General features: G+C 44.3%; 1 protein-coding gene across 1 annotated transcript in view; it reads right to left on the reverse strand.

The window, feature by feature from the left end:
* Window positions 1-1,185: 1,185 nt before the first annotated feature.
* RBM33 (RNA binding motif protein 33) overlaps window positions 1,186-23,688 on the reverse strand; it is a 136,698-nt gene continuing 114,195 nt past the window's right edge. The window contains exons 16-19 of the mRNA XM_023514413.1: window positions 13,995-14,204; window positions 11,104-11,292; window positions 5,143-5,231; window positions 1,186-4,819 (exon numbers count right to left, since the gene is read on the reverse strand). Of these exons, the coding sequence (XP_023370181.1) occupies window positions 4,771-4,819; window positions 5,143-5,231; window positions 11,104-11,292; window positions 13,995-14,204 (537 nt within the window). The 3' untranslated portion in view covers window positions 1,186-4,770. The remainder of the gene's footprint in view (window positions 4,820-5,142; window positions 5,232-11,103; window positions 11,293-13,994; window positions 14,205-23,688) is intronic.

The following is a 23,688-nucleotide window of genomic DNA, read 5'->3' on the forward strand; positions in this document are numbered from 1 at the left end:
ACTGGTAAACACAGAAGGTATTAAAATGCTGCCTGCTTGTCCACTCTGTGGAACACGACAAGTAAAAAACTACATGCTGCCTCTTTTATAAGGCCCTACATTTTTCTACATACCTCTTAAAATTAGTAAAATAAAAACAAGCAAAACATCCACATGAAGCCCTCTTAATATTTCAGTTGGTTAGAAGGAAATGGGAAAACCAAGTACCCGAGAAACAGCTCACTCAGAATACCTGCTCCATCTGCCTGACCTGACTGAAAGGGCCTGCCAAACTACGACAGAAAAGAGAGTCAGAACTGTAAGATGTCCTCTAGAAGAGACAGGTGACAGCGTGTGAGAGAAGTGGCCCTTTCAGCCACACGCTGCCACAGTACACCTGGGATCCAATATGAATCAGTGGGTTCTGCTTTGGTTCCAGAAAACCATGGACTTACATACCTAAGAAGTTAGGTATTTTAAAAAAATTAAATAGGTTGCAAAAAAACCTTACATAAAATCCTTAGGATTTAATGTTAAATCAAGGCTAGATGCCTCTGGAGAGTTCATATTTAAGAATAACCAAAATAGCACTTCATTCGCAACTTTTAAAAATAGTTGAAAGGTCAGCAGAAATGCTCGTCAAGCACTTTTAAGTGTCTACACTCTCCCCTCATGGATGTAAATGTCCCTGTGGCTTCCTTCATGGGGGGCCTCTTGGTCTCTTCCTACCCTACCCCCCATCAATAGCACCTATAATCTTTTAAAGAACCAATAATACCTTTCAAGATTTCTCTCTCCCCCTCTTCTCCCTCCCACTCCAAATAAATGGGTGGTGGGAAGGTGGTTATAGCTTAATGCAGAGAAGGCCATTGGACCTCCCAGGGTACCAAGCCAGAGCAAGCCTCCAAGTGAGGAGGAGCTGGGGCCCAGAGTCCCCCAGGGCCAGGCCTGCAGACACTGCCTGGGATGAGATCTGACTCCTGGGCCACTCTTCTCTCCAGTGAGCACCAAGGGGAGAAAAGCCACAGAGCACAGGAGTGTCTGGGCCTCTGTGACAGGCCCAAGCGGGGCAGCCGTCACATAGAGCCCCTGGTTTTATGCAGTTATGTGACTAAAACCTGTTTCCAGTAAGTATCAGTCCACGGTCTATGAGCATGTTAAGCTTACCTTCCCAATGAAATGACAAAGAAATAAAAAATAAACAATGAAATTAAAAAAAAAAAAAGCCAAAAGAAGAAAAACATGGATGGTTCTTAAAACCCATCCTAGGAGAAAAAGTCCAAGTCCTTAGGTTTCCTCCGCCTCCCCTGCCTCACACACCTGGATCTGTGTGGAGCTGAGCAGGTGCCAGGCGCAGGGGGCATCCAGCACATATGCCCAGCTGCTTCCACCGTGACTGACCGGGTGACCTGCCCTCACAGGCCAGAGTGTTAGAAGGAAGTGTCCCGTTAACACTGAGGTGACAGCCCACCCCCCCTTCCCACTACACTCCTCTCCCACCTCCCTCAGAAACAAAGCCTTCACTTTGCAGAATTCAGCAAAATACTATTTGAGGGAAAAAAACCCTGGGTGCAGGATGAAAGCTCTGTCACAATTCAGAAATGCTAAGGAACCAAGCTTAAACCGCTGTTTGTCCAGGGCCTTTACAGAGCAAGTTCAGAACTACCCATATTAAAAACAGGCACGAGGAAACCACACCCCATCCCACCCACCAACTCGCCCGGCAAGGCAGGGTGCAGCATCTGCACAGGTTGCCACCTGCTCTCTCAGAGGGGGTACCCCTCAGAATCTCTCTTGGAAAGAAGAGATTTACCCTTTAGAAGAGTATCAGATATGGATTTAACAAACGTGGCCAGACCGAGGGCAAAGCAATGCTACGTTCAGATAAGCTGCTAAGCGAACTTACGTTACATCACAAAATCAAAACAAGATAACGCAAAAAGAAAAAGTAACTTGGCTCCACATAATTATCCACTGGTTTTTACCTTATGAGATATATTGATATTTACTGCCTTTAAGCTTCTTGAATTTGTGAACAAATAATACACAGATCAGGATAAAAGTATTGACTTACTACCATCTTTATAAAAGTCGAATTTACACACAAACACAACAATTATGGAACTGTCTCCATTAAACTTTGATAAGACAACACAAAAGAACTAACAAGTAGCTAAGATGTTGCTGAGTTGAAAGCATTCCCAATAACATTGTCATTCTGCAAGGTCCGTATTTACACTATGCTCAACGCCCTGCATCTCATTTCAAATGCATGATAAAGAAAGAACAGAGATAATGGTTGCAGCAGATCTTCCACGAGGGTCCAGCTTACGCGGTCTGACTCACTGAGAGAAGGGCACCAAAAGTGGAAATAACATTACTTTCTAATTCTGCTTCTTTCCTTTTCTGTGGTTTCCTTCGAGGAAACTAACTCTGTATTACTGAGATGGGCAGGTGCTAAGAGCCCATTTTCAATGATCGTTAGCATTAAGAGGCGGGGCTGTGTGCGGCTGTCGTAACTGGTGCTTTAGGACAGGTCTGGCTGACTATGCTGATTGTCCTTCCAGAACATTCTATCAAGAGAAAACTTGTTTGTGTGTGGACACTTATGACACACACACCTCCCAGGTTCCACATGACACTGAGACAACACCAAAAGCAGGGCTTTGGGTGCAGGAAGCCTGTGCTGCACACTGGTGCCCACGGGCCCAGCGTCACTACACTAACTGCAGAGAAGCTTCCATTCCCCACTTCCCAGACAACTGCAGACTTGTGGTCTTTAAACCACAGCACACTCAGCTACCTCAGAAAGTGGCAGAAGTTAGTTAAACTCACTTATTGCACCAGGAAGCTCTCGGTGACACAGGAGTCTAAGCCTGCCCACCACCCTTGCACTAGGTGGTCTGGAGCTCTGTTTAAAAACAGAGCCTATGGGCTACAAACTCACTCCTTTCAACGCTGCTCTCTGTGACTGAGACAGATAAACTACGCCTTTTAAATAGAGAAACACATCGGATCTCACTGTGAACACAGTGGGCAGTGCAGTTGTGGGCCAGCTGTTTGGATGCCCTCCTGCATGCATGGCGGGCAGGGCTGCCTTCCGACCCCACCCTCCAAAGGTGGCCCACGGCTTTCTGAAACAGAGGGGCTGGTACCATAGTTGCAGGGTTTCTAGCATAGCCTGTGAGTGCCTGACTTCCCCGGACCAGCAGTTTCTGAAAAGCAGCCACCAAAACACACCTGCAGCTGCCTGTTTTTCTCTGTAGCACACAATGCCATTTAGTAGTCAATGCTACGGAAAGCCTCGCAGGGTCTGGAATATTCTTCTCCGCTTAATAACGTTTTGGTAACTTAATTTGAAAAAGCATAGAAAATGTCAGCTGCAGACACGAGATGAGACAAGCCTTGTGCCCTTCTCGTCAGCCCCTCCTTCCGGAGGTGACAGCCCTGGGGCTGCGCTCACTGCAGAGGTAGTAAGTGATAACAGGCTTCTAGATCCCTTAATTCTATTAGTAAATGTGACATGAAATTGTAGGTATAAAAGACAGCTAAAAAATCTGAGTGTGCCCTCGTAGTATTTGCTCAAATAGTTTAGGGCCACTTCAGAATATATCCAAAACAGTAAAATTCTTTATAAGCAGAATATAATAAGGCACTTTTTCAGTGTTTTCCAAGAATGAATTCATTCCACTAAGGTTTCTTAAGCAGACTAAGTCTCACCTAAGGGAACCTACCTAGAATTACTAAAAGCGATTTCGATGATGACACAGACACGTCTCATTTCAGGTTCCACTGTCCCTGGCTGACAGCCGCCCTCACACCACAAGGGAGCACCACCTTGCTCTCAGATCCGCTGAAGGACAGTGTGGTTCCTGCTCAGTGGCCTTCAAAAATAAAAAAGGGTAATCAAAGCAATGATAACCAGCTTCCCAAAGAATGTCATATATGACAGAGCCAGCACAACAAAACAGGCCACTGTGAGCTGCATTTAACAAGGAAGAAGCCTAGACGGGCCTGCTCTGCCTTCAGGCTGCTCCTCTGCCCCATGGGGTCAGAACCCAGCCGTGGGCCGTGGGCTGCTGGGTGAGGGCACCACGGCCAGGGGCCTGTCCAGCCCTCTCACCTGACTGTGAAAGAACCCAAGGAAGCAGCAGTCACCCTCGGACTAGGAGCATACAGTTGGCGCTTTTGAAATACTGACAAGAAGCAGAATCTCTGTTCAATTGGCACCACTCCCGACCACCCCGCTCACACCCTGGCTCTCCAGGATATGCAAATGTCAATTAATCGTCACCCAAATTTTAATCTACGTTTTTATAAGAGCCATTTGAGGGCTTTCTGAGAAGACCACGCAGGCTGAGCGTGGTGGAGAAGACTTTTCTAGCCTGCACTGAAGATAAGTGCAACCATTATCAAAGATTCTTCACTGTGAAAAATACTTGGAATTTGTGACGTTAATGTTCTTTCCTGAATCTAAGTCCTTGTGACCGATCACACAGTCAGATCACGAAGAACAACGTCTACATGCATTGTAAGCACTTTGAAAACAAAAGAAAACGAAAAACTTGGAGTTCTTTGTGGTGACAACAGAATCTGAAGGAATCAACCTAACACCAAACTCCAGCGTGCTGTGTAAGTTAAGTTCAGCTCTCCTGGAATCAACCCTGTGGCCGGCTGGCGCTCCAGACAACAGCCGGAGAGATCTAAGCTCCTGGGGCTCTGCGCCGTGGCAGCTTCCTCGAAGAAATCCCACAGTGTGTGTACAGCACAAGGTCAGGTCTCCTGCTGGAATCACTCCACGATCAGGGCCACATTTATGTGAGACAAGTCTATCATATGCCTGTGGGAATTTAAGGAAATGATCAGTGGCAACTCTGCACCAGCATCAGTTTACCAAGGGGAAGAAAACTAGTGAAGAATGGGGCATCCTGACCAATGAGAGCCTCGGACACCCACACACGGCTTTACAGATAAGACCTACTAAAAACAAGGGCTGAGTCTCCACCTGACCACGGTGGCCCTGCCTGACAAGGGGCTGGCAGTCTGCTCCACATCTTGCTGGACTGTACAGCAGCAGGGGCACCTGTCAGTGCAAAGGGGCGCAAGACAACCCCCCCCCCGCCCCCACCTGCCCACACCACCACCGGTGCAGGGCACTAGTACCTGTGGAACTTCTGCTGAAACGCCAATGCATGGGCTGGCTCCTTGAACTTAGCTATGGCTTTCCGTTGCTGGGGAAGCATCTGTAAACTCTAGAGGAAGAGAACAAATATTTTAAAATCACATTGTAAATGGTAAAAACTCTTTTAAAATTATATATATACACAGGGTAGACATAAAGTTTGTGTGCAAATTAAAATAGTTTAACAGCCAGGTGCAGCAGTTCACACCTACAATCCTAGCACTCTGGGAGGCCAAGGCAGGTGGATTGCCCTGAGCTCATAGGTTTGAGACCAGCCAAGCAAGAGCAAGACCCTGTCTCTTAAAAAAAAAAAAAATAGCCGGGCGTCGTGGTGGGCACCTGTAGTCCCAGCTACTCAGGAGGCTGAGGCAAGAGAATTGCTTGAGTTCAAGAGTTTGAGGTTGCTGTGAGCTATGACAACATAGCACTCTATTAAGGGTGACAAAGTGAAACTCTGTCTCCAGAAAAATAAAAAATAGTTTAACATAGTAAATTGCACATGAACTTTGTGGATACCCTGTACATACATTTATACGTTATCAGCTTTAATACAAAATCTGAGTGTAGGCTGACATTTAGATCACTAAAACAAAATGACTTTCCTGTCTATCTCCCTGGAAATTTTTCTTAGCTATCCAATAATCTCTTCCTAAGCTGTGCTTTAATAAATCATTCCCATGATGACACTTCCTTCCTCCAAGGCTGGTGTTAAAACCTTCCATCACCTGGACACAGCAGCTGCCGAACCTTCTCTGTGAGTGGTAGTAGCAGGTGCCCTTGGGTAGAGGCATCTCTTCTCATGTCTTCCTATAAAGTGACTTTTAATGGGACCCTCACTATCCTTTTTCAAGACCAATACCCATCTCATCGGAGGCTACTGCTATTTAGTGAGGGCCCCCGGGTCTACAACAGGCAGGAAGAAGACAGCTTACCCACCTACCAGGTGCCATTCTGTGACTGCTCAGCAACCTCAACCTCAAGAAGCATGGCCCTTCTCAATTCTCTCATGACACTCAATTTATTGCCCCAGACTGATCAAAGAGCAGGCCCCCCGGGCAGCTCTGGTGTGGACATCGTGCAACACTGTCCTGAGGAACTACACTCACCACTGCATCCCAGTGATGAGGACCATCTACTGTTTCTGGGCTCCTGTTCAGTGAGCTATGATGGCTAGAGAAATACCTAACAGTAACATGTAAGCCTTTAAAAGCACCTACACATGTGGCCGTTTAATTTTACACTTGATCTTAGCCAAAAGGCCGAGAAGCGATAGGCCGTTTAATTTTAAACCATCTGTCAAAAATCTTACAACAGAAGCAGACAGATAAAAGTATCTATGACTTGGAAATTTTCAAAAGTTATACTATATATGAAACATGAAACTGGCCAGGTGAGGTGACTCACACTTGTAATCCCAGAACTCTGGAAGGGTGAATTGCTTGAGGTCAGGAGTTAGAGACCAAGTTGAGCCAGAGTGAGACCTTATCTCTATTAAAAAGAGAAAACTAGCTGGATATTGTGGCGGGCACCTATAGTCCCAGCTACTTGGGAGGCTGAAGCAAGAGGATCACTTGAACCTTAGAGATTGATGTTACTGTAAGCGAAGCTGACCCTAGGCCATAGGACTCTACCCAGGGTGAGAGTGAGACTCTGCCCACCCCCACCCCCGCAAAAAAAGTTCCCTCCATTGAAACAGGGTTCTGTGGTGGGTCTCTGGAGTACAAGCAGCCTCTCAGACAGTGAGCCCAGTGACACTTAGGCTGGATGATCAGAATCTGATTTACAGGGAAGAGGAAACTAATATTCGCTGGGGCTTGTGCTATGTGAGGCCATGCACATGGCTAGCACGTGTCACCTCATTCAATCCCTACCACAGAGAGCTTGGCAGTGATGCCAATTTTAACTGAGGCTCTTGAGGGGGAAGGACTCTGTGTAAAAGCTGCACACCAGGAAATAGCAACTCAGAATCTGAACCACAGTTACACCTCAAGCCCAGACTTGCTGCGACTGCCAGCTACATTTTTCCAGGGCCGACATCACAGCAAAAATGAGCTAAGCATGCAGAGTTATGTGTCCGTGAGTCCCAGGGAACATATAAGGAAGTTAGCACAGAGAGTGGACACAACGTTGGCCCACATATGCCGTGTGACCGACATGCCAGCTCCTGTTGTCACTGCTGCTCTGTCTGGTGCAGGCCTTTCAATGCTATTAAGAACCAAAACAGAAAAATACTTATTTTTACTCACTGGGAGATTGCGAACTTTACACTCTTGTGAGGAAACTTTGTTTTCAAATCATGGAATTTCGTTTATAGGATTCAGTTTTTTCCTAACATAGTTTTAGCCAAAATCCAGCAATAGGAAAATAAATATAAGTAAAGGAGCCTCAAAAGCTACAATTAACTTACTTTCTGATTCTAACAGTTAATTTGGTTTGAGTCGTTGAGGACAGAGCAGGTGGTCATGGCTGCTCCCCAGAGGGATGCCACTGAGAGAATGGGAGGTGGCTGGAGGTGCCTGGGCTGGCAAAGCCTCTGGACCAGCAGAAACTGCCACCTCCCTTCCCTGTGAGCAAGGTCTGGCCTCCCCAGGAGCCCATGTCCCCTGCTCTTTGAGGCAGAACCTTCTTTCTGATTTGTTTAATGTTGATGTTAGAGACCATCATGCAGGTCTCATTCTGACAGCACCTTTTCTCATCTGAAATTCTCAAACACACTACTATACTTGTGCCATTTCTATCCTAGTTATGACCTTTCTACAAAATCTTGTCATTCTTCATTACTCTGTAAATAAACCTATAGTTAAATGACTTTGAAGTGAACTTTCTAAAGCCTTATGAATATTGTTTAAGAGAAGAAAACACTAATTCAAGAGTAAAATGGCTATCCTATCACTGCTACCACTCAGATTCTACAGGTCTACAAAGTATTGTTAACCTGCAGTCATTATAATCAGAAGGCCCCAAGCTATAGGTCTGTCCCAGCCGGGCCACGGCCGCCATGCATGTCCCAGCAGTGAGCACTAGGTGGCGCCATGTCCCAAAGCAGACGGATAAGACCTTTCATTCTGAAAACAAGTGGGGTAAAAAAACATTTATCCCAAAACACACAGAAAAAGATATTTTTCTTCCTCAAACCAGCAAGATGGTGCTGAAGCCCTGGGTCATTTAGAACTTTTCCCTTTGAAGGATATATTTAACCATAATAAAGTCGTTATGAAAGGCTTTTAAAAATTCTCAGTATTATATCTTCAGCTATTTGATGCTTCTTTTACCAGTTCTCAGTTTTGTCTATAATTAATAAATGTAGCATCTGTGAATGCCGCATTTAAAAATCTTTGAATGCCCACTCAAAACTATCTCAGTGGCCTTTAAGACTGAGTGGAAAGGAGAGGTCTCTGCTTTGTGCGGGGGGCGGCGGGCAGAGGCCTGCCATGGCACATGGCTATTCACCCCAACGGTCACAGAGCAGCTCCAGCCCTGCCTTGATACTTGCCTTCAGTGTCATTCTGCGTCCCTTTCGTATCTAGTTAGAACAAGCCAGCAGTCAATTCCAACATGGTTTTTGGTTTTAAATGGCCCCAATAAAACTTTACTTAAAACACAATGATTTCTACTTCTTTTCAGAACAGAAAAAAGCAACAAATTGAAGGAAAAAAGGACATTCTTTTTACAGGTACAACTCCCACACTTCAAAATCCAAAATTCATTTTCAAAGACAAATAGAACAGAGGCCAAGGGTTTCATAATGGTGTCATGGAGCCTCGCTGAGAGCCACGTACCATAGGAACACAGCACTCACTGTCTAAGACATGGATCTTGGTGACTGTGTCACATTCAAAAATATCCAAGAAAGTGACCAAAATTAATGAAACAAAGCCCATAAAAATCACCCAGGTTAACAAGGGAAAATGATAATGCTGTCACCCCCCCCCCCCCGGGAAGTGCTGAGTGTCCTGCGGAGAAGAGGACCACCATGAAACTGGAATAAAATGGGAGCCTCTGTGCCAAGCATGCTGATCTGTGGTCCAAAGCTCATCAGACTAGGTTCTGACTTTTTAACATCTGGACTCATTGCTGAACTGTTGCTTGACTCTGAATTCTCAATCAGCATTAGTTTTGAGTCTTAGATTAGAATAACCACATTTTAATGCATATGAAATTCTCTAGTAACAATTCTGTTCCTGTAAATCAATCCATATTATAATCAACTGCTTAGAAATAAGTTATCCTTGGCTCGGTGCCTGTGGCTCAAGTGGCTAAGGCGCCAGCCACATACACCTAAGGTGGCGGGTTTGAATCCAGCCCAGGCCCGCCAAACAACAATGACGGCTGCAACCAAAAAATAGCTGGGTGTTGTGGCGGGCGCCTGTGGTCCTAGCTACTTGGGAGGCTGAGGCAGGAGACTTTCTTGAGCCCAGGAGTTGGGAGGTTGCTGTGAGCTGTGATGCCACAGCACTCTACCCAGGCAGACAGCTTGAGGCTCTGTCTCAAAAAAAAAAAAAAAAAAAAAGAAAGAAAGAAAGAAAGAAAGAAATAAGTTATCCTTGAACATAAATTTCATGCCTCTGATAAGTGAGAATATATTCCTAACTGCACCACTGGGATGCCTATTCTAAAAGCCGGCTGTGCTCAGTGGCTCAGACCTATAAATGTAGCACTTTGGGAGGCTGAAAAGGGAGGATCACTTGAAGGCCAGGAATTTGAGACCAGCCTGGGCAACATAGCAAGACCCTAACCCTACAAAAATTATAAAATTTAGCTGGGTCTGGTAGTGTGCACCTGTAGTCCCAGTTACTAAGGAGACTGAGAGAGGAGGATCATATAAGCCTAGGAGTTGCAGTGGGCTATGATGATAACACTGCACTGTCTAGGCAACAGAGTGAAGCCCTTTGTTTATTTAAAGGAAAAAAAAAGCCAAGGTTTAGGGTTAACTTTTCATTATTACACAAATAAAAACTAAACTATCTCTCTGGGAACCAGTAATGAAGTTGGCAATAATTAAACCTAAGCAGAGGCACGGTTTTTGAAGGGCTTTCACTTCTTAAGAACTATTCATTTTTTAGGCACTCCCAAAAGCAGATGGAGATCTAAAACTATAAATTAATTTCTTCTACATACCATAGTCTGAAAATGTTTCCAAATTTTTATCCATGAAGCAAGAGGCTGTAAGATGTTCTTGTAAGAAAGTACTCTGTACTACTTAGAAAACTAACATTGCATCTGGGTGTCCTAAAATCGCTAGTAGTCATGTTTCCAAAGTGCTCTGCACTCAGACCCAGACCTGCTGGGGGACACAGAGCATGTGACAACAGCAGCAACTGGCAATGGAGACCAGGATGGCCACACCGCCCGCCCTGCAGGGCACAGCACCTGCAGAGATCAGGGTCTCTACCAGAGTTGAGAGTCAAGTTCATGTCATTTCCATTCATTTCAGCTGCAGCCAACTCAGCAGGGACTTCTGAAGCATCAAAATTAGCCAGTTTTAAAATTGAACAGACAGCCCATATTACTGTCACATTTTAAAAAATCTAAACCAAGTTACACAGCTGTTAACATGTGAGGCTGTTTCTGAAAATTAAAGATAAAAAGTCCAGATACTTTAAAACTTCAATAATTATTACAAATGAAACAAATGGTTTGATGGAACAAAAACTCTACACGTACATGTGCATGTGTGAACTTTATGACTGGAGAATCCCAAATGATAATTTGTTTATTTGGTGTTATTTCTTAAAATTTATGACTAAGCATCTAGAAATTTCAAAATAACCAAACTCCTAGGCAACAACTCTGATGTTAAGTATGTACAATAGATGTTTTACCTTTCTTTCCAAATATTATTTTTATATAAACTAATGGAATGGATACACTTTAAAATCAAGAAATAATTTCATCTCAGATAGGACACTTCGGCAGAAATGTCACGCACCTAGGTGACCTACCTGAATGGGTCCCACAGACATCAGCAGGCTCTTGAGCTGGGCGTCAGTGGTTGATGAGGACAGCCCCTCCACAGACACCACGCAGGGCTGCGGCTTGCACTCCACCACCCGCAGGTTCTGCTTGTTGGGCACCAGGCGCCCCCGGCCCATGGGTCCTGCTGCCCCTCTGCCCCGCCCGTGCATGATGGCCTGGCAACAACAAAGGAAAGGCAACCGTTCTGAGCCCGGGTTTCTCCACAGCTACTAAGATATAAAAAGTGCGCAGGTAACTTACAAGCCATTAAAATATACCCTGAGCTATAGGATTTTCTGTGGTTTACTCTCGACTCTCAGACCGTGGTTTAATACTTAAATGAGACCAAAAAATCCAGCAAGTCTAGGTGGAAGAACAGGAGGGAAGTGACAGCACCTGAATCTCTCCAGGTGCCATGAAGTCATGCTCAGCAGGCACTCTGGGTGACAGCATCCTTCTGCAGATGAACAACACCCAAAGAGATTCAGAAATGTCCAGTAAGTAACATGGGTAAGGGTTCAGACCCAGAGCCCAAATTTCTCCCACTGTATTACAGGCCAGTTTCCATAGGGACCCGCTGTGTGTCAAATTTACCTTGTGATCACAACAAGCCACAGCATTATGTACCCAATTCATTCTGCAAACACGTACCTCTGCCAGCCCTACAACCTTAAAGGCACAGTCTGTGACAAGGGTTTCACCCCTAACTGTGCAATGCCATTATCTGAAAAGCTTTTAAAAACACACACATACAGCAATGGCTGAGTGTGATCCCACCTCCAAGATGATTTTGCTGGTCTAAGGTGGGGTCCTGACACTATCATTTTCTAAAGGTGCCCAGGGTTCAAAATTCCTGCTCTAGGATCTTTTAAGAAAAAAAAAAGACAGTTGAAATTTCTAGCATTAGAGAAAGAGAGAACACCTGTGCCTCACTTCTCCTGCTCAGGATCACAGTGAAACGTGGAAGGCTGAGTGCACGTCAACAGCACTACCCACCTTGTGTCCTAGAGTTTGGGTAGAAAGGGACAAAAACGGCCTCCCCTGTTCATTACAGAAAAAGGCAGAGCGAGGAGGGAACCAGGCCTAGGCCTGGGGTGGGGGTGAACATGCACTGACACACACGGAAAGTGACAGGGAACCTCTCCGTGCTCCGCAGATGGCAACAAAACCACTCGAGGAAACACCAAAGCTGGAAGTTACACTGGCTGGAAACCAGCAGTAAGTAACTCCTCTTTCATTCTAGCCATAGTACGTTGTGGTATTAATAATAACATCCTTTACCAGAGGCTTGCTTATACGTCAGGCACCAGGATGTTGATATGCATCTTCTCATAAAACCTTTACAATCATTCAAATAAGGTAGGAAATATTATCCTCATTTACAGTACAGACAATGACGTTTAAAAGACACTCAAGTACTTCATTTTTCCCCCTCCACAGGGGCATGTGTTTTCTAGGCTTGTTCTCATCATAGTTCTCATCACATGCTCAGGGATAACCCTCAGCGAAGAAGCTTCAGACTAGAACAACCTTTAGAGACTGTATCACTACCAGTGGAGAGACCACAAGCGCCTATATCTGTCTCCTGCTACAAAATAGAGTGAGTAAGTCTGTCCTCTATCATGAAGTATTGAGATAACATACACAAAGTGATTTAAACACTTCAGAGAGACTCAGAATGGTTTGTTGTTGTTGTTTTTTTAAGTTAGGAGATGGGGTCTCACTCTGTTGTCAAGGCTAGAGTCCCATGGCGTCAGCCTAGCTCACAGCAACCTTAAACTCCTGGGTTCAAGTTAGCCTCTACTACCTCAGGACTACAGGCTCCTGCCATAATATCCAGCTAGCTATTTCTATTTTTGGTAGAGAAAGGGTCTCTCTCTTGCTCAGAGCTGGTCTTGAACTCCGGACCTCATGTGATCCTCCTGCCTCAGCTTCCCAGACTGCTTGGATTACGGTGTGAGCCACCACACCTGGCAGAATGGTCTTAGTATTAACATGACTTCTTAGGAGCAAAATGAGCAGGGAGGGTACACTAAATAGTGGGCTCCAGTTCCCCTGGAAGACCACACAGTAGGGTGCTGCCTCCTTGTCTTCCTCACTGTTGTTCCATCGTGAGCAGCTCTGGCTTCCAAACCAAGACTTCACTGCCAGGCCATCATCTCTCCTGCAGAGCCGTGGCAGCTCTGGGAGCCTAAGAAGGTGCTTCACACTAGAAGCAGAAAACATGGCAAGACAGTACTCCCAGTGCACAACTGAATAGCAGTCACTGCAGAGAAGGGGGCGGGGGGCACCCTTGCTTCTGTCCTTGCAGACTGAGCTCAGAGAAACACCTTCTAATCCACAGGTCAAGGAAGGATGTACTGCCACTTTCATGGGCAAGTTACTTCCCTCCCAAGGCTTTAGTTTCCTCTCTCTGATCTAGAGTCATGACTATGAAATCAGTGTGTGCACACATGAGCTACATTCTGAAGCCTTGGACAAACCACCAAGTAGAGGAAGGAGGCATACTTGTACTGGGGCGGTACACAAGCGCGGGTGCAGAGATGGGCACAGGCACGTGCACACACACACATAGACACGTCCCCACGTAGCTGTGTCAGAACACAGCTGCTGCTGAGCACACAGTTCAGAGATGCAGGAAGCCAGCCTACTGTTGGTAGGTGATTTACTGGAATTGTACCATTAAATAGCCAGGAGAGGAAAGGGTGTGATAAAAATGCTCACGTGTTTTCAAAACCAGAACAAAGGAAATGACAGCTCATTACATGAGTACTGTGCGCCAGGCACAAGGGATCAGACAACTGTCTCATGTCAATCCCCTGCACAGGGAATGCAGCCTTCCCAGCCCCAGTGCTATGGGCTGGATGACAAGCCATACCTTCTTGGCAGGATGAACTCCTTGGATACTTTTGATCCCCGGAGGAACAGCTGAGTGTGCATGAGGCCCTGGTAGGGGGTGTGAAGGCTGCTGGAGGCCCCCCCTGGTCAGCGTCACCTTGCGGGCAGGCTGTGGTCCCACATCCGGAGGCTGAGGGAGCCGCTGGGGCTGGCCGTCAGGGTGAAAGAAGCCATCACTCTCTCCTCCCTGCTGAAACCAAGGCAGTACAGGGTTCAGTGTCTGCTCCCCAAATACTCCTCCCAGCACCAGAAGCCCTCCGTCAGCGTTCACCCAAGAAACAAGATCATTTAAAGCAGTGTGAGCCCAAACCTGTCATCCACTAGAGCCAGTAAGGACATTTCTCACTGAACAAGTGGAAAGTTTTAACAGTATTTTTGGGATTAAGATCTCTTTTAATTACTGTATTCATTTAAGAAGTCTGTAATTAAAATATGTGCTATTTAATTCAGTGAAATACTGCTTAACTTTAAAAAATTCTGTATATTCAATATGCACTTCTCACTTACAACACACATCACTCATTTTCAAGACTCTTCTTATTAAAATCTGGCAGTCTGCATAAGTAGTAGTTTTAAACTTAACTCCCATTCAAACCTAACCTTGTGGCATCAGCCCAGCTCCTGCCAACCGTGGCCACAGATCTGGGGCGTGTGGCAGTGCCTTCCCCCATGGGCACCACTCCTTCAACACTGTGTTCACAAAGTCCACATGAGCAGCATCCCTAACCACGGGCTGAAACTCCTGCCCTCCTGCAGAGAGCTGCCAGTGCCCTGGCTGGTGCAGAGCAGGCATGCGTCAGCGGTGCATTTCTGCTCCCAGGAACTGCAGACATGCAGAAGCCGCACCTGTTGTGTCTTACTGAAGTTCCCTTATTTCTTGACCCTAAAGCTACTCAATCAATTAGGAAGCAAGTATATATTCAAGCCATGCTATTGATGCTGCTTCTATGTCCAGACACACGAAAAGTAAGTCTGAAAAGGTCCTTAAGTACTTTTGGTACTAAAAATAGTCCTTTACCAAAAGAGTAGCAAGAGGTCAAGAGAAAGGATAGGTGGCAAGGATATCAGAGTTTGTCTTGCTAACTTATGTAATCCTAATAGAAACAGGTGCTTGAACAGGAAAAGAAGATTAAAGCTTTCATTAGCACGTCGCTTTCTCTTGACACTAATAGGGATATACAGTACCAGGCACTGGTTAGGAAATTGCCCTCACGTGGGCAGCTCAAACTACACCAGTATCTGCAATGGTGACCCGGTAAATTAAATGAGAAGAAACTCGACACTCATCTCCTGCTCTTGGTCCTCAAGTATCTTTCAGAGACCGTTTAAAGGAGAAAAGGGCTCAACAAAGAGAAGGAACAGGGAGTGGAATGAGATGGCTGCAGGCAACTTTGCTAAAACTACTGAAAGTAACAGGGACCTGCGAAAAGATGAGATGAAATGTCAGTGGAGTCCCAACTTCTGGCTAGTATGGCATGAAAAGGTCTACAGGCACAGCAGAACCTCCACAGCAGACCAATTCCCGAAGCTGACCTACTTTTCAGAACAGACACGTCCCACATAGATGTATTAGTACGAAAGTTCTAGTACCTTATGGTGACGACCTCCATACGTAGACCGGTTTGTTACAGTCCCTCAGAGTGGCCAACTTACAGAGTTTCTAATGTATGTCCCAAGGTGTGAGGACAGCCCCTGTGCTGCCCCTCTTGGTGAGGGCTCCTCCCAGCTACAGCCGCGTGCGCAGGAAACCCCAGGGCAGCATGGTCAGTCAAGAGTAGTAAACTCTAGGGGAGGCTCAGGGACACTTATGGATCCACAAGCCTCTGATCAAGGTCCTAATGGAACAAGCAGCAGACAGCCAGAAATCTGAAAAACTCAATGCCAAAGTTCTGGAGCAGAAAAAGCCACAGAAGGCCTGGAGGGGCAATGCCCATGGAGCCACCTGGGAAGCTGATGCGAAGCTCCAATCACCTAGCCAGGGGCAGCCAGGTACGGGCCCCCAGCGCCTGAGCCCAGTCTCTTCCCAATCACTGATTAACCACAAAACTACGCAACAATAGGGCTGATTCCCAGGAAGCCATACTAAGAAAAAAAGTAAGAATAAAAATACTGAACAAAAAACACTTAAACTGAGTGAAAACAAAAACATAACACATCAAACATTTAGGGGATGCAACTAAAGCAGTTACCTCAAAAAGGAAAAAGATCTAAAAATCAATTTATGAGTCTTTTTCTTTTACCTCAAAAAACTAGTCCCAGGGCTGCACCTGTGACTCAAAGGAGTAAGGTGCCGGCCCCATATGCCGGAGGTGGCAGGTTCAAACCCAGCCCTGGCCTAAAACTGCAAAACAAACAAACAAAAAAACTAGTACCCCCCCCCCAAAAAAAAAGGAAATAAGGAAATTAAGCTAAAAGTTGGATGAAGAAAATGATGAAGATCACAGCAAAAAGCAACAACACACGAGAAAATCAGTGAAACCAGAAGTTGTTTTTTGATATCAATAAAAACGATACTCAAAAAAGTGTACTCAATACTACTATGAAATCAATATATAACCAACTACACAGTCATATGTAAAACATAACTATAGTCCAGAAAGTAGAAGTAAAGAGAGGAGAGAGGGGAGGGAGGAGGGAGGGTATTTGGGGGGATCTCACCTAATGTGCATGAGGCAAAGGTACATTTCAAAACTATTAAGAAAGAGTGTAATTGTGATAGATATGCTAATCAGTTCAATGTAAGCATTTCACATTGTATATCAAATCAGTGCACCGAGCCCATAAATGCATCAATGTACACAGTTATGATTTAATAAAAAATAAAAATAAAAAATAATGATGCTCCTTTAAGACAATGACCAAGAGAAAAAGAGAGAAGAGAAACCAGCCAAAGCAGGAGACAAAGGGGGGTCATCACAGTGGACCCTACAGAGACTGAGAAGTTATTACAAACAGCTCTACATCAATCCATCAGACAACTTAGATAAAACAGACAAATTCAATATAAGACACAGGTACCAAAACTGACATACAAGAAAGAAAATCTGAACAGCCCTCTATGAAATAAAGACAGTGAATCAGTGATTTAAAACTTATCACGAAAAAAACAGACCCAAACAGCTTTACCACTGAATTCTTTAAGAAAGAAAAGACTACAAAGTTTAAACAATCTCCTTAAGAAAACAGAAAAGGAAGCAGCAATTTTCCCACCCATTCTTTCAGCCTGGAATTACCATAATACCAAAGCCAAAGATGTCAAAAGAGAAAACGAGTACACAAGAGTATCCCTCATAAATGTACATGCAAACATGTACAGTCATATGTACAACATAACCACCTACACAGTCATATGTAAAACATGAATATATGTGTTACATACAGTAAGGACCCATCAAACAAGTCCTTAATGCATTAGCAAACAAAGGCTCACACCACACACCTTGACCAAATCAGTCATCCCAGAAATGCAAGGCTGGTTTAACAACCCCAGATTAATTAAGGTAACATGCCATTTGAGCAAAGTAAAGGACAATGGGACCAGCTGCTGACATGCTGCCAGGGCAGCAGACAACTGAACCAGAGGGTTCTCCCCTCAACATTCTGTGACTCTACACTGTGTCTAATTATTGTCTGCAATGTGTTGGTCTGACTTGAGTTGCTCTTATCTTGCACAGGGACAGACCCCTTTTGGAAAAGGGAAGCTTTGCGAAAAGGAGCCAACTCCGGGACAGGGTCCACACACTCAGGCTAGCAGCCCAAGCTGCCTGAATAGGGTGTGACTGGTTGTCCCACTCAGGCAGGAGGGTCTATTCTAAGTGCATAATTTTTAAAAGTCTTTTATTTATGCAAATTCACTCCAGTTTTGCATATGTTCAAAATTTTTTACATTAAAAAATTATTAAATTTAAGTATATACACACCACACACCCTCATCTTTCAAAAAAGCCAGTGACAGGGGTGCACCTGTGGCTCAAAGGGTAGGGCACCGGCCCCATATGCCAGAGGTGGTGGGTTCAACCCCAGCCCCAGCAAAAAAAAAAAAAAAAAAAAAAGCCAGTGATCTATTATTTATTATCTAAATCCTATCAAAATGGTGTTTCCTGGTTATATAATCTTAGAGCGAGATCCATCAATCCACCATGCATGTGTTTAGTCACACTGTCACGAGAACACTGCTGTCATGCACAGTTCCTGATGCTTCACCCCAGCTGCAGGACCGTGAAGGCTCATGGGAGGTAGAGGCAGAGTCAGACCGCCCAGCTACCCACCAGTCTTACTGTGATTCTCCAACTTCTCTCTTGCTCACTAAGGTGGACCAACAAATGAACTGGGAAAGGTTTGTTGTCTCGGAAACACCTCCCACCTCCCAGCGTATAGCCTCGAGTAATCCCAATGAGCGCCCTGGCAGCTTAACTGACTAGGTGTCTGGTGCCATCTGCAGCATGCACCTTCTTGAGAGTACTCTAGAGAATGCAGGGGTTTAGATCCTAGTAATTTTGCATTGTTCACCATGTCAAAATGTCTTGTGCAAACAAAGCCCTGGAGTACTTATTGCAGTAAGTCAACAGATAGTAGACTGTACTTCTAAAAGCTGGTAGGTTCTGAATGTGCTTAAAAAAAAAAAAAAGACAACAATACCAGGTTAAGCCACTATCATTTAGTACATATACATTTACCAACAGTCAACATGATAATAATAAAAAGGCCAACCTTCAGCTTCATAACACCATTACATGCATGAGAAAATAGCACTACACAGTGCAGAAATGGACAAGATAGTACCTTGGACCTAAAGCAGACAGTGTTAAAGTAATACGATGGACAAAAAGATTAATACTCTGTGGTCACAGTTTCTTTAGCAATCCAGAGCTGTTAAAAACAAGATGACCTGCAGAGTAAACTTTAAAAAGAATAGCTTGTACCAAAAGCGGGATGTCATTACTTGAGCATATTTACTTTATAATATAAAATTTCCAAGGCATTCCCGGAATATGAGTCACCAAGAGTTTTGGTATCATTCAATACATTCCACTTATAATCAGGTGTGGAACAATACTGATCAAACGTCTGACAATACGCTAGGATCTGTGCAGACAGGGTTTTCTTCCCCCCTCCCTGCAAAGTACCATCATCCTCATTGTGCCCACAAAACGCTGCTCACGTAGTAAGCGCTGGGACATCCCAGTGGTTCCAAAGGTAGGACTCCACACTGCCTCCTGAGAGGGGAACGTAACATATTTTGTAACTATTCTCAGCAAAGAGCTGAAACAAATGGGATTAATCATCATTTAATTAAATTATTTTAATTACATGAAAGGGCACTATAAAGCTCTGCTTCTGAATTTCTCTTAAGATCATGTTAAGCATTCAGAGCTTAGCATAAGTTAACAAGTTACTTCACTCTGTAAGAAAAAATGAATTTTTTTTTTCAATTTGAAACATCATTCTCTTATAACTTAGCAGAATGAAAAGCTAATTACAGGGAAAATTGTTAATTCCTGGGTTATTCCAGTTAGTACTAGAAATGGACGACCACTGCACTACTAGGCCGTGCCAGGAGCACAGTGCAGCCAAATGCACTCGCCCCTGAGGGCACGTTCTGCAACTGTGGCTTTACCTCAACAACTCGCCCCTGTGGATCCTACAGAGCAAAATTCAAAAAATAATTTTTGTAGTGGTTTTGAGAAAAATTTTACTTCACCTTTCCCAATGGACACCTATTTCAACATACATTTCAGCCACACATGGGCGACCCTACAGCTGCCGTCATGAATTATACAAGCACTACTTTGAACTGCCTCTGATACATCTTGGTGGTCCAGGTAATTATCTGCAAACTGAGTTTAGTTTTAGCCACAAAATCAAGTATCCCACAGACACCTAAGAAGAGGCAAGGTCCAGTTTTGGGTACCGCAGATCCCACCCACAGACCAGCTATCTAGTTATCTGAAGACTGCTGGTCACTGTGTGCCCAGACTGGCCATGCACCAAGCCCTGGGTACCATGGACAGGGTCTCCCACTCGCTCTGACTCACAGTCACGTGCAGTAACACTCAGCCTCCCCCAGTTCCCAGCACACCCCAGCTAAGCATTATGGTCCCACCTTCCGTCTCCTCTCACCCTTCGGCTTGAACACCCAAACCATCCAACCCTATGGGAACAAAGGTGCGTCCAAGTGCATGTCACCTGGCTCAATGTGTGCACCTGACTGACTGGGAAATAAATAATGCTTCCAATTCCCTTCTACTGCATATATCAGAACCATTTCCTGTTAACCAGTACATTGTTTTGACTTTTGGTTTTAGCATATTTTAGTATAATTACCCAGGGACAAAGTCTTTAATTAATTACATCTGAGAGACAAAATTAATCCCATATTTTTATATTCATAGATTAGGCCAAATTTCAGAAAGAACCAATTCAAATTAAATCTACCCATTTCTCTAAGTTTTCTATAACCTATTCATATAGTTATGGCACTGAAAGAGATCTCAAAATTATTAGCACTTAGTTCTGTAAATTTTAAGATACTGTTGATTTAAATGAGACATTTTAAAAACTGCTATCTTAATGTAAGCATACGAGGGGTTACATGTGGACGGTACACTGCAAATCTATTTTTTAAAAGTTCACTTTGAAACGGAACTTCTTTGGGGTGGCACAGCTCATTTCTGAACTCTCCACATAACACGACGTTCAGGTATAGTTTTAAACATCTTCTACCTCCTTAAAACAGATGTGAGAAAAGAATTTTCGTCCATCTTAGACCAAGACACAAACATTATGCTGTTTTCTACACACATGATTATCTTTTAATGACTACTATAAAATCTTTCTAAATTAAGTTTTAAAATACATATATGTATATAAATATACCAAAACGGCACTACAAGAATTAAGTAAACTTAGGAAATACTTTTTATCAGCTTGATCATTATAAAAAATGAGGTCTATAGCCAGCAACATTAATAGGACAAATTTATTTATAACAAATGGCTTAAATGTATAGATAAAAATGCCTACTGATAGTGTCAGGGCTTCTTGCATTTTGACAGATCAAATCTTATTTTCATTCTTAAATCCCATGAAGAAGTGATATCACTGACTTGCATTCACCAGCAAGCAAATTGATTAATCCCTCTCTATAGAAATCTCAACTCTTGATTATACCTATCAGACGTTAAGCAGCATTATTCTAGAGTGACAACACTTGACAAATTCCCCAACCATTTCTCTCAGCCTTTGTGGCCCTGCTAGCTTGTATTAACCCTGATGAAAAATTAATTTTCCTTATCTTCTTCTAAACCCCAAAATCCAAATCCGCCAAACTGGCAACTCTTTCTGTAAAGGTATTATGAAAACCTCTAAAAGATTAATTGCATGTCTTCAGGTGACATTAAATTAATTTCTGTACTCATGACAGACATTTGATACTCCGTACTGAAAGGACAGATAACATTGTCAGGCCACACAGAAGGATAGTGGCGTAGTGTCCCTGGGCAGCCTCTCAGGAGTCTTCCTTCCGATAAGGCCGTATCACTGTCCCAGGCAATGCTGCTGACCTTCTGGCCCATAGGCCTTACCAAGCAGGTTCCTATTAGCTATAGCAATGCCGGCCCTGGCCTTATAATCTTCATAAAGCTCACTTGAAATCTGGACAATAAATGATATGCATGCTACACAAACTTTCTAAATATAAATACATTTAAGACTCCATTTGTTCTTTGAAGACTGCTAGATTAAGGAAGAAAAGGCAGAAGGAAATAAGCAGGCTAACATTCTCTTCCTTCTCTGCAATACACGTCCTGGTGGAAGGCAAGCATGCAGAACGGAAAGAACTTAAATCTGATACTGCCTACCTAATCCTGGTAACAGATCTACAGAGGTGGAATTAAAACCACATACATAAGGTTTGGAGCCCAGTGTAGAGACCTCTTAACTTCCGGTCTTCATGAGGAACGGGATTCTCTGGACACACGTGCTGGCTTTATAGCATGGGGAAAATGTGGCCTCATTCTCAAGGGCTCATGCTCTCTTACAGTTATCTTTCTGACATGGAGGAAATCTTTAAAAAGCAAAAGTAGCTGGCCTTTAAAGGAGCAAATCAAAGCCTTAAGCCTCTGAGGGAATGAGATACCCCCAAGATTCTCCAATTTCAACAGCACCAACCTACCAGCCTAAAAAGGCAGGATTTCTAAAGGCGCACAGGCACTCTGGCCGCTCCGCTCTGCAGGCAGACTGGCTTCTCTCCGCAGGCACACAAGGCAGAGCTCTAGGGGCAGCAGCTCCACAGCCTGCTGCACCAGCTCTGCAGGGAAGGTGGCCAGGGCTGCACATGGCAGGCTGTGTAAAGCCACGCACAGGTGCACAAGACTCAGGAGAAACTGATTCCCTTTCTGCCAGGGAAATGCAAGTCAGCAAATCCTGACTCTTAACTGCAGGTTAATTATTTCTTATTTAAATTTTCATTTCACTCCCCCACAGCCATGCCCCTAAAAATCATAAACTAATGAGTATAGAAATTCTTACACCTCGGCCTCAGCCAGGAGTGGTGGCTCATGCCTGTAATTCCAGTACTCCAGGAGGCCAAGACGGGTGGACTGCCAGAGCTCACAAGTTCTGACCTAGAGCGAGACCCCCATCTCTAAAAATAGCTGCATGTTATGGCAGGCTCCTATAGTCCCAGCTACTTGGGAGGCTGAGGCAAGAGAATCGCTTAAGAGTTGAATGTTGCTCTGAGCTGTCACATCACAGCAAAAAAATAGAAATTCTTATGCCTCAAAAGGGATATCTGTCTTGGAAGGACCAATGGTCATTATCATATCTCCATTTAGAGGCCAGAGATTTAAGAATGCTTAAAAGAAATAGTTTCTTTGGAAGTTACCCATTCTGCCCACACCAAAGCAGTGTATCTAAGTACAATTATCAAATAAGCCCTCAGTCAGGATTACCCAGGTCCCAGCCCTCCCCCATTTGCCTCTTGGCTATTTGACTACAATGAGCACCTTTTAAACAAACAAAGTCACTCCACCCAGCAGGCTCTGAAACTCTCCAGGCCAGACAAAGGAACTAGGAAGGAGCAGGTGAGGTGGATGTGCACACCTCTCACGGCTCCCCACCTCAGTGTCCAAAGCAGTTGTATTACATAGACTCAGTCTCCCTTACTGTCTGGTCTTTCCAGAACCCTCTTCTCTGTCACAAGTCCATCCACAGTTCTGTCCCTTTGGCAGATTCAGACTCTGGAACCTCATTCTCAAGTCACTTCTATCTGACCACTTCTACCTGGCCCCTCTCAGTTCTGCTATTCACCTGCTTCCAGCAGCTGCCACAGAGAGGCCATTCTAGGAAATGAGTGTGGCCGGGACAGCTGTGTACTTCGGCCCTGGGCCTGAACACTAAGCGTGGGTTCCCTGAATAACATAAACCAGGCTAGAGGTCTCTGACTTTGCCTGGGTCTCACCACAAACAAGTCATCACCATGATGATGTACCATTTAACAAAATTCAAAAACCAGCCAAAAAAAAGGATGTATAATAGATCCCATTTTGCAACATGAAATGAAGAAAGAAAAAAGGAAGTTCAGGAGGAGAAGATCAATTTTTGCATGAGAAGCTGGCTAAAAGAATAAACGATGAGTAATGTCTGTTTCCAAAGTCTGCTTCCTACTGGGGTCA

The sequence above is a fragment of the Otolemur garnettii genome, unplaced genomic scaffold, assembly GCF_000181295.1.
Source record: "Otolemur garnettii isolate 467f Iridium unplaced genomic scaffold, OtoGar3 scaffold00053, whole genome shotgun sequence".
In the NCBI taxonomy this organism is placed as follows: Eukaryota; Metazoa; Chordata; class Mammalia; order Primates; family Galagidae; genus Otolemur; species Otolemur garnettii.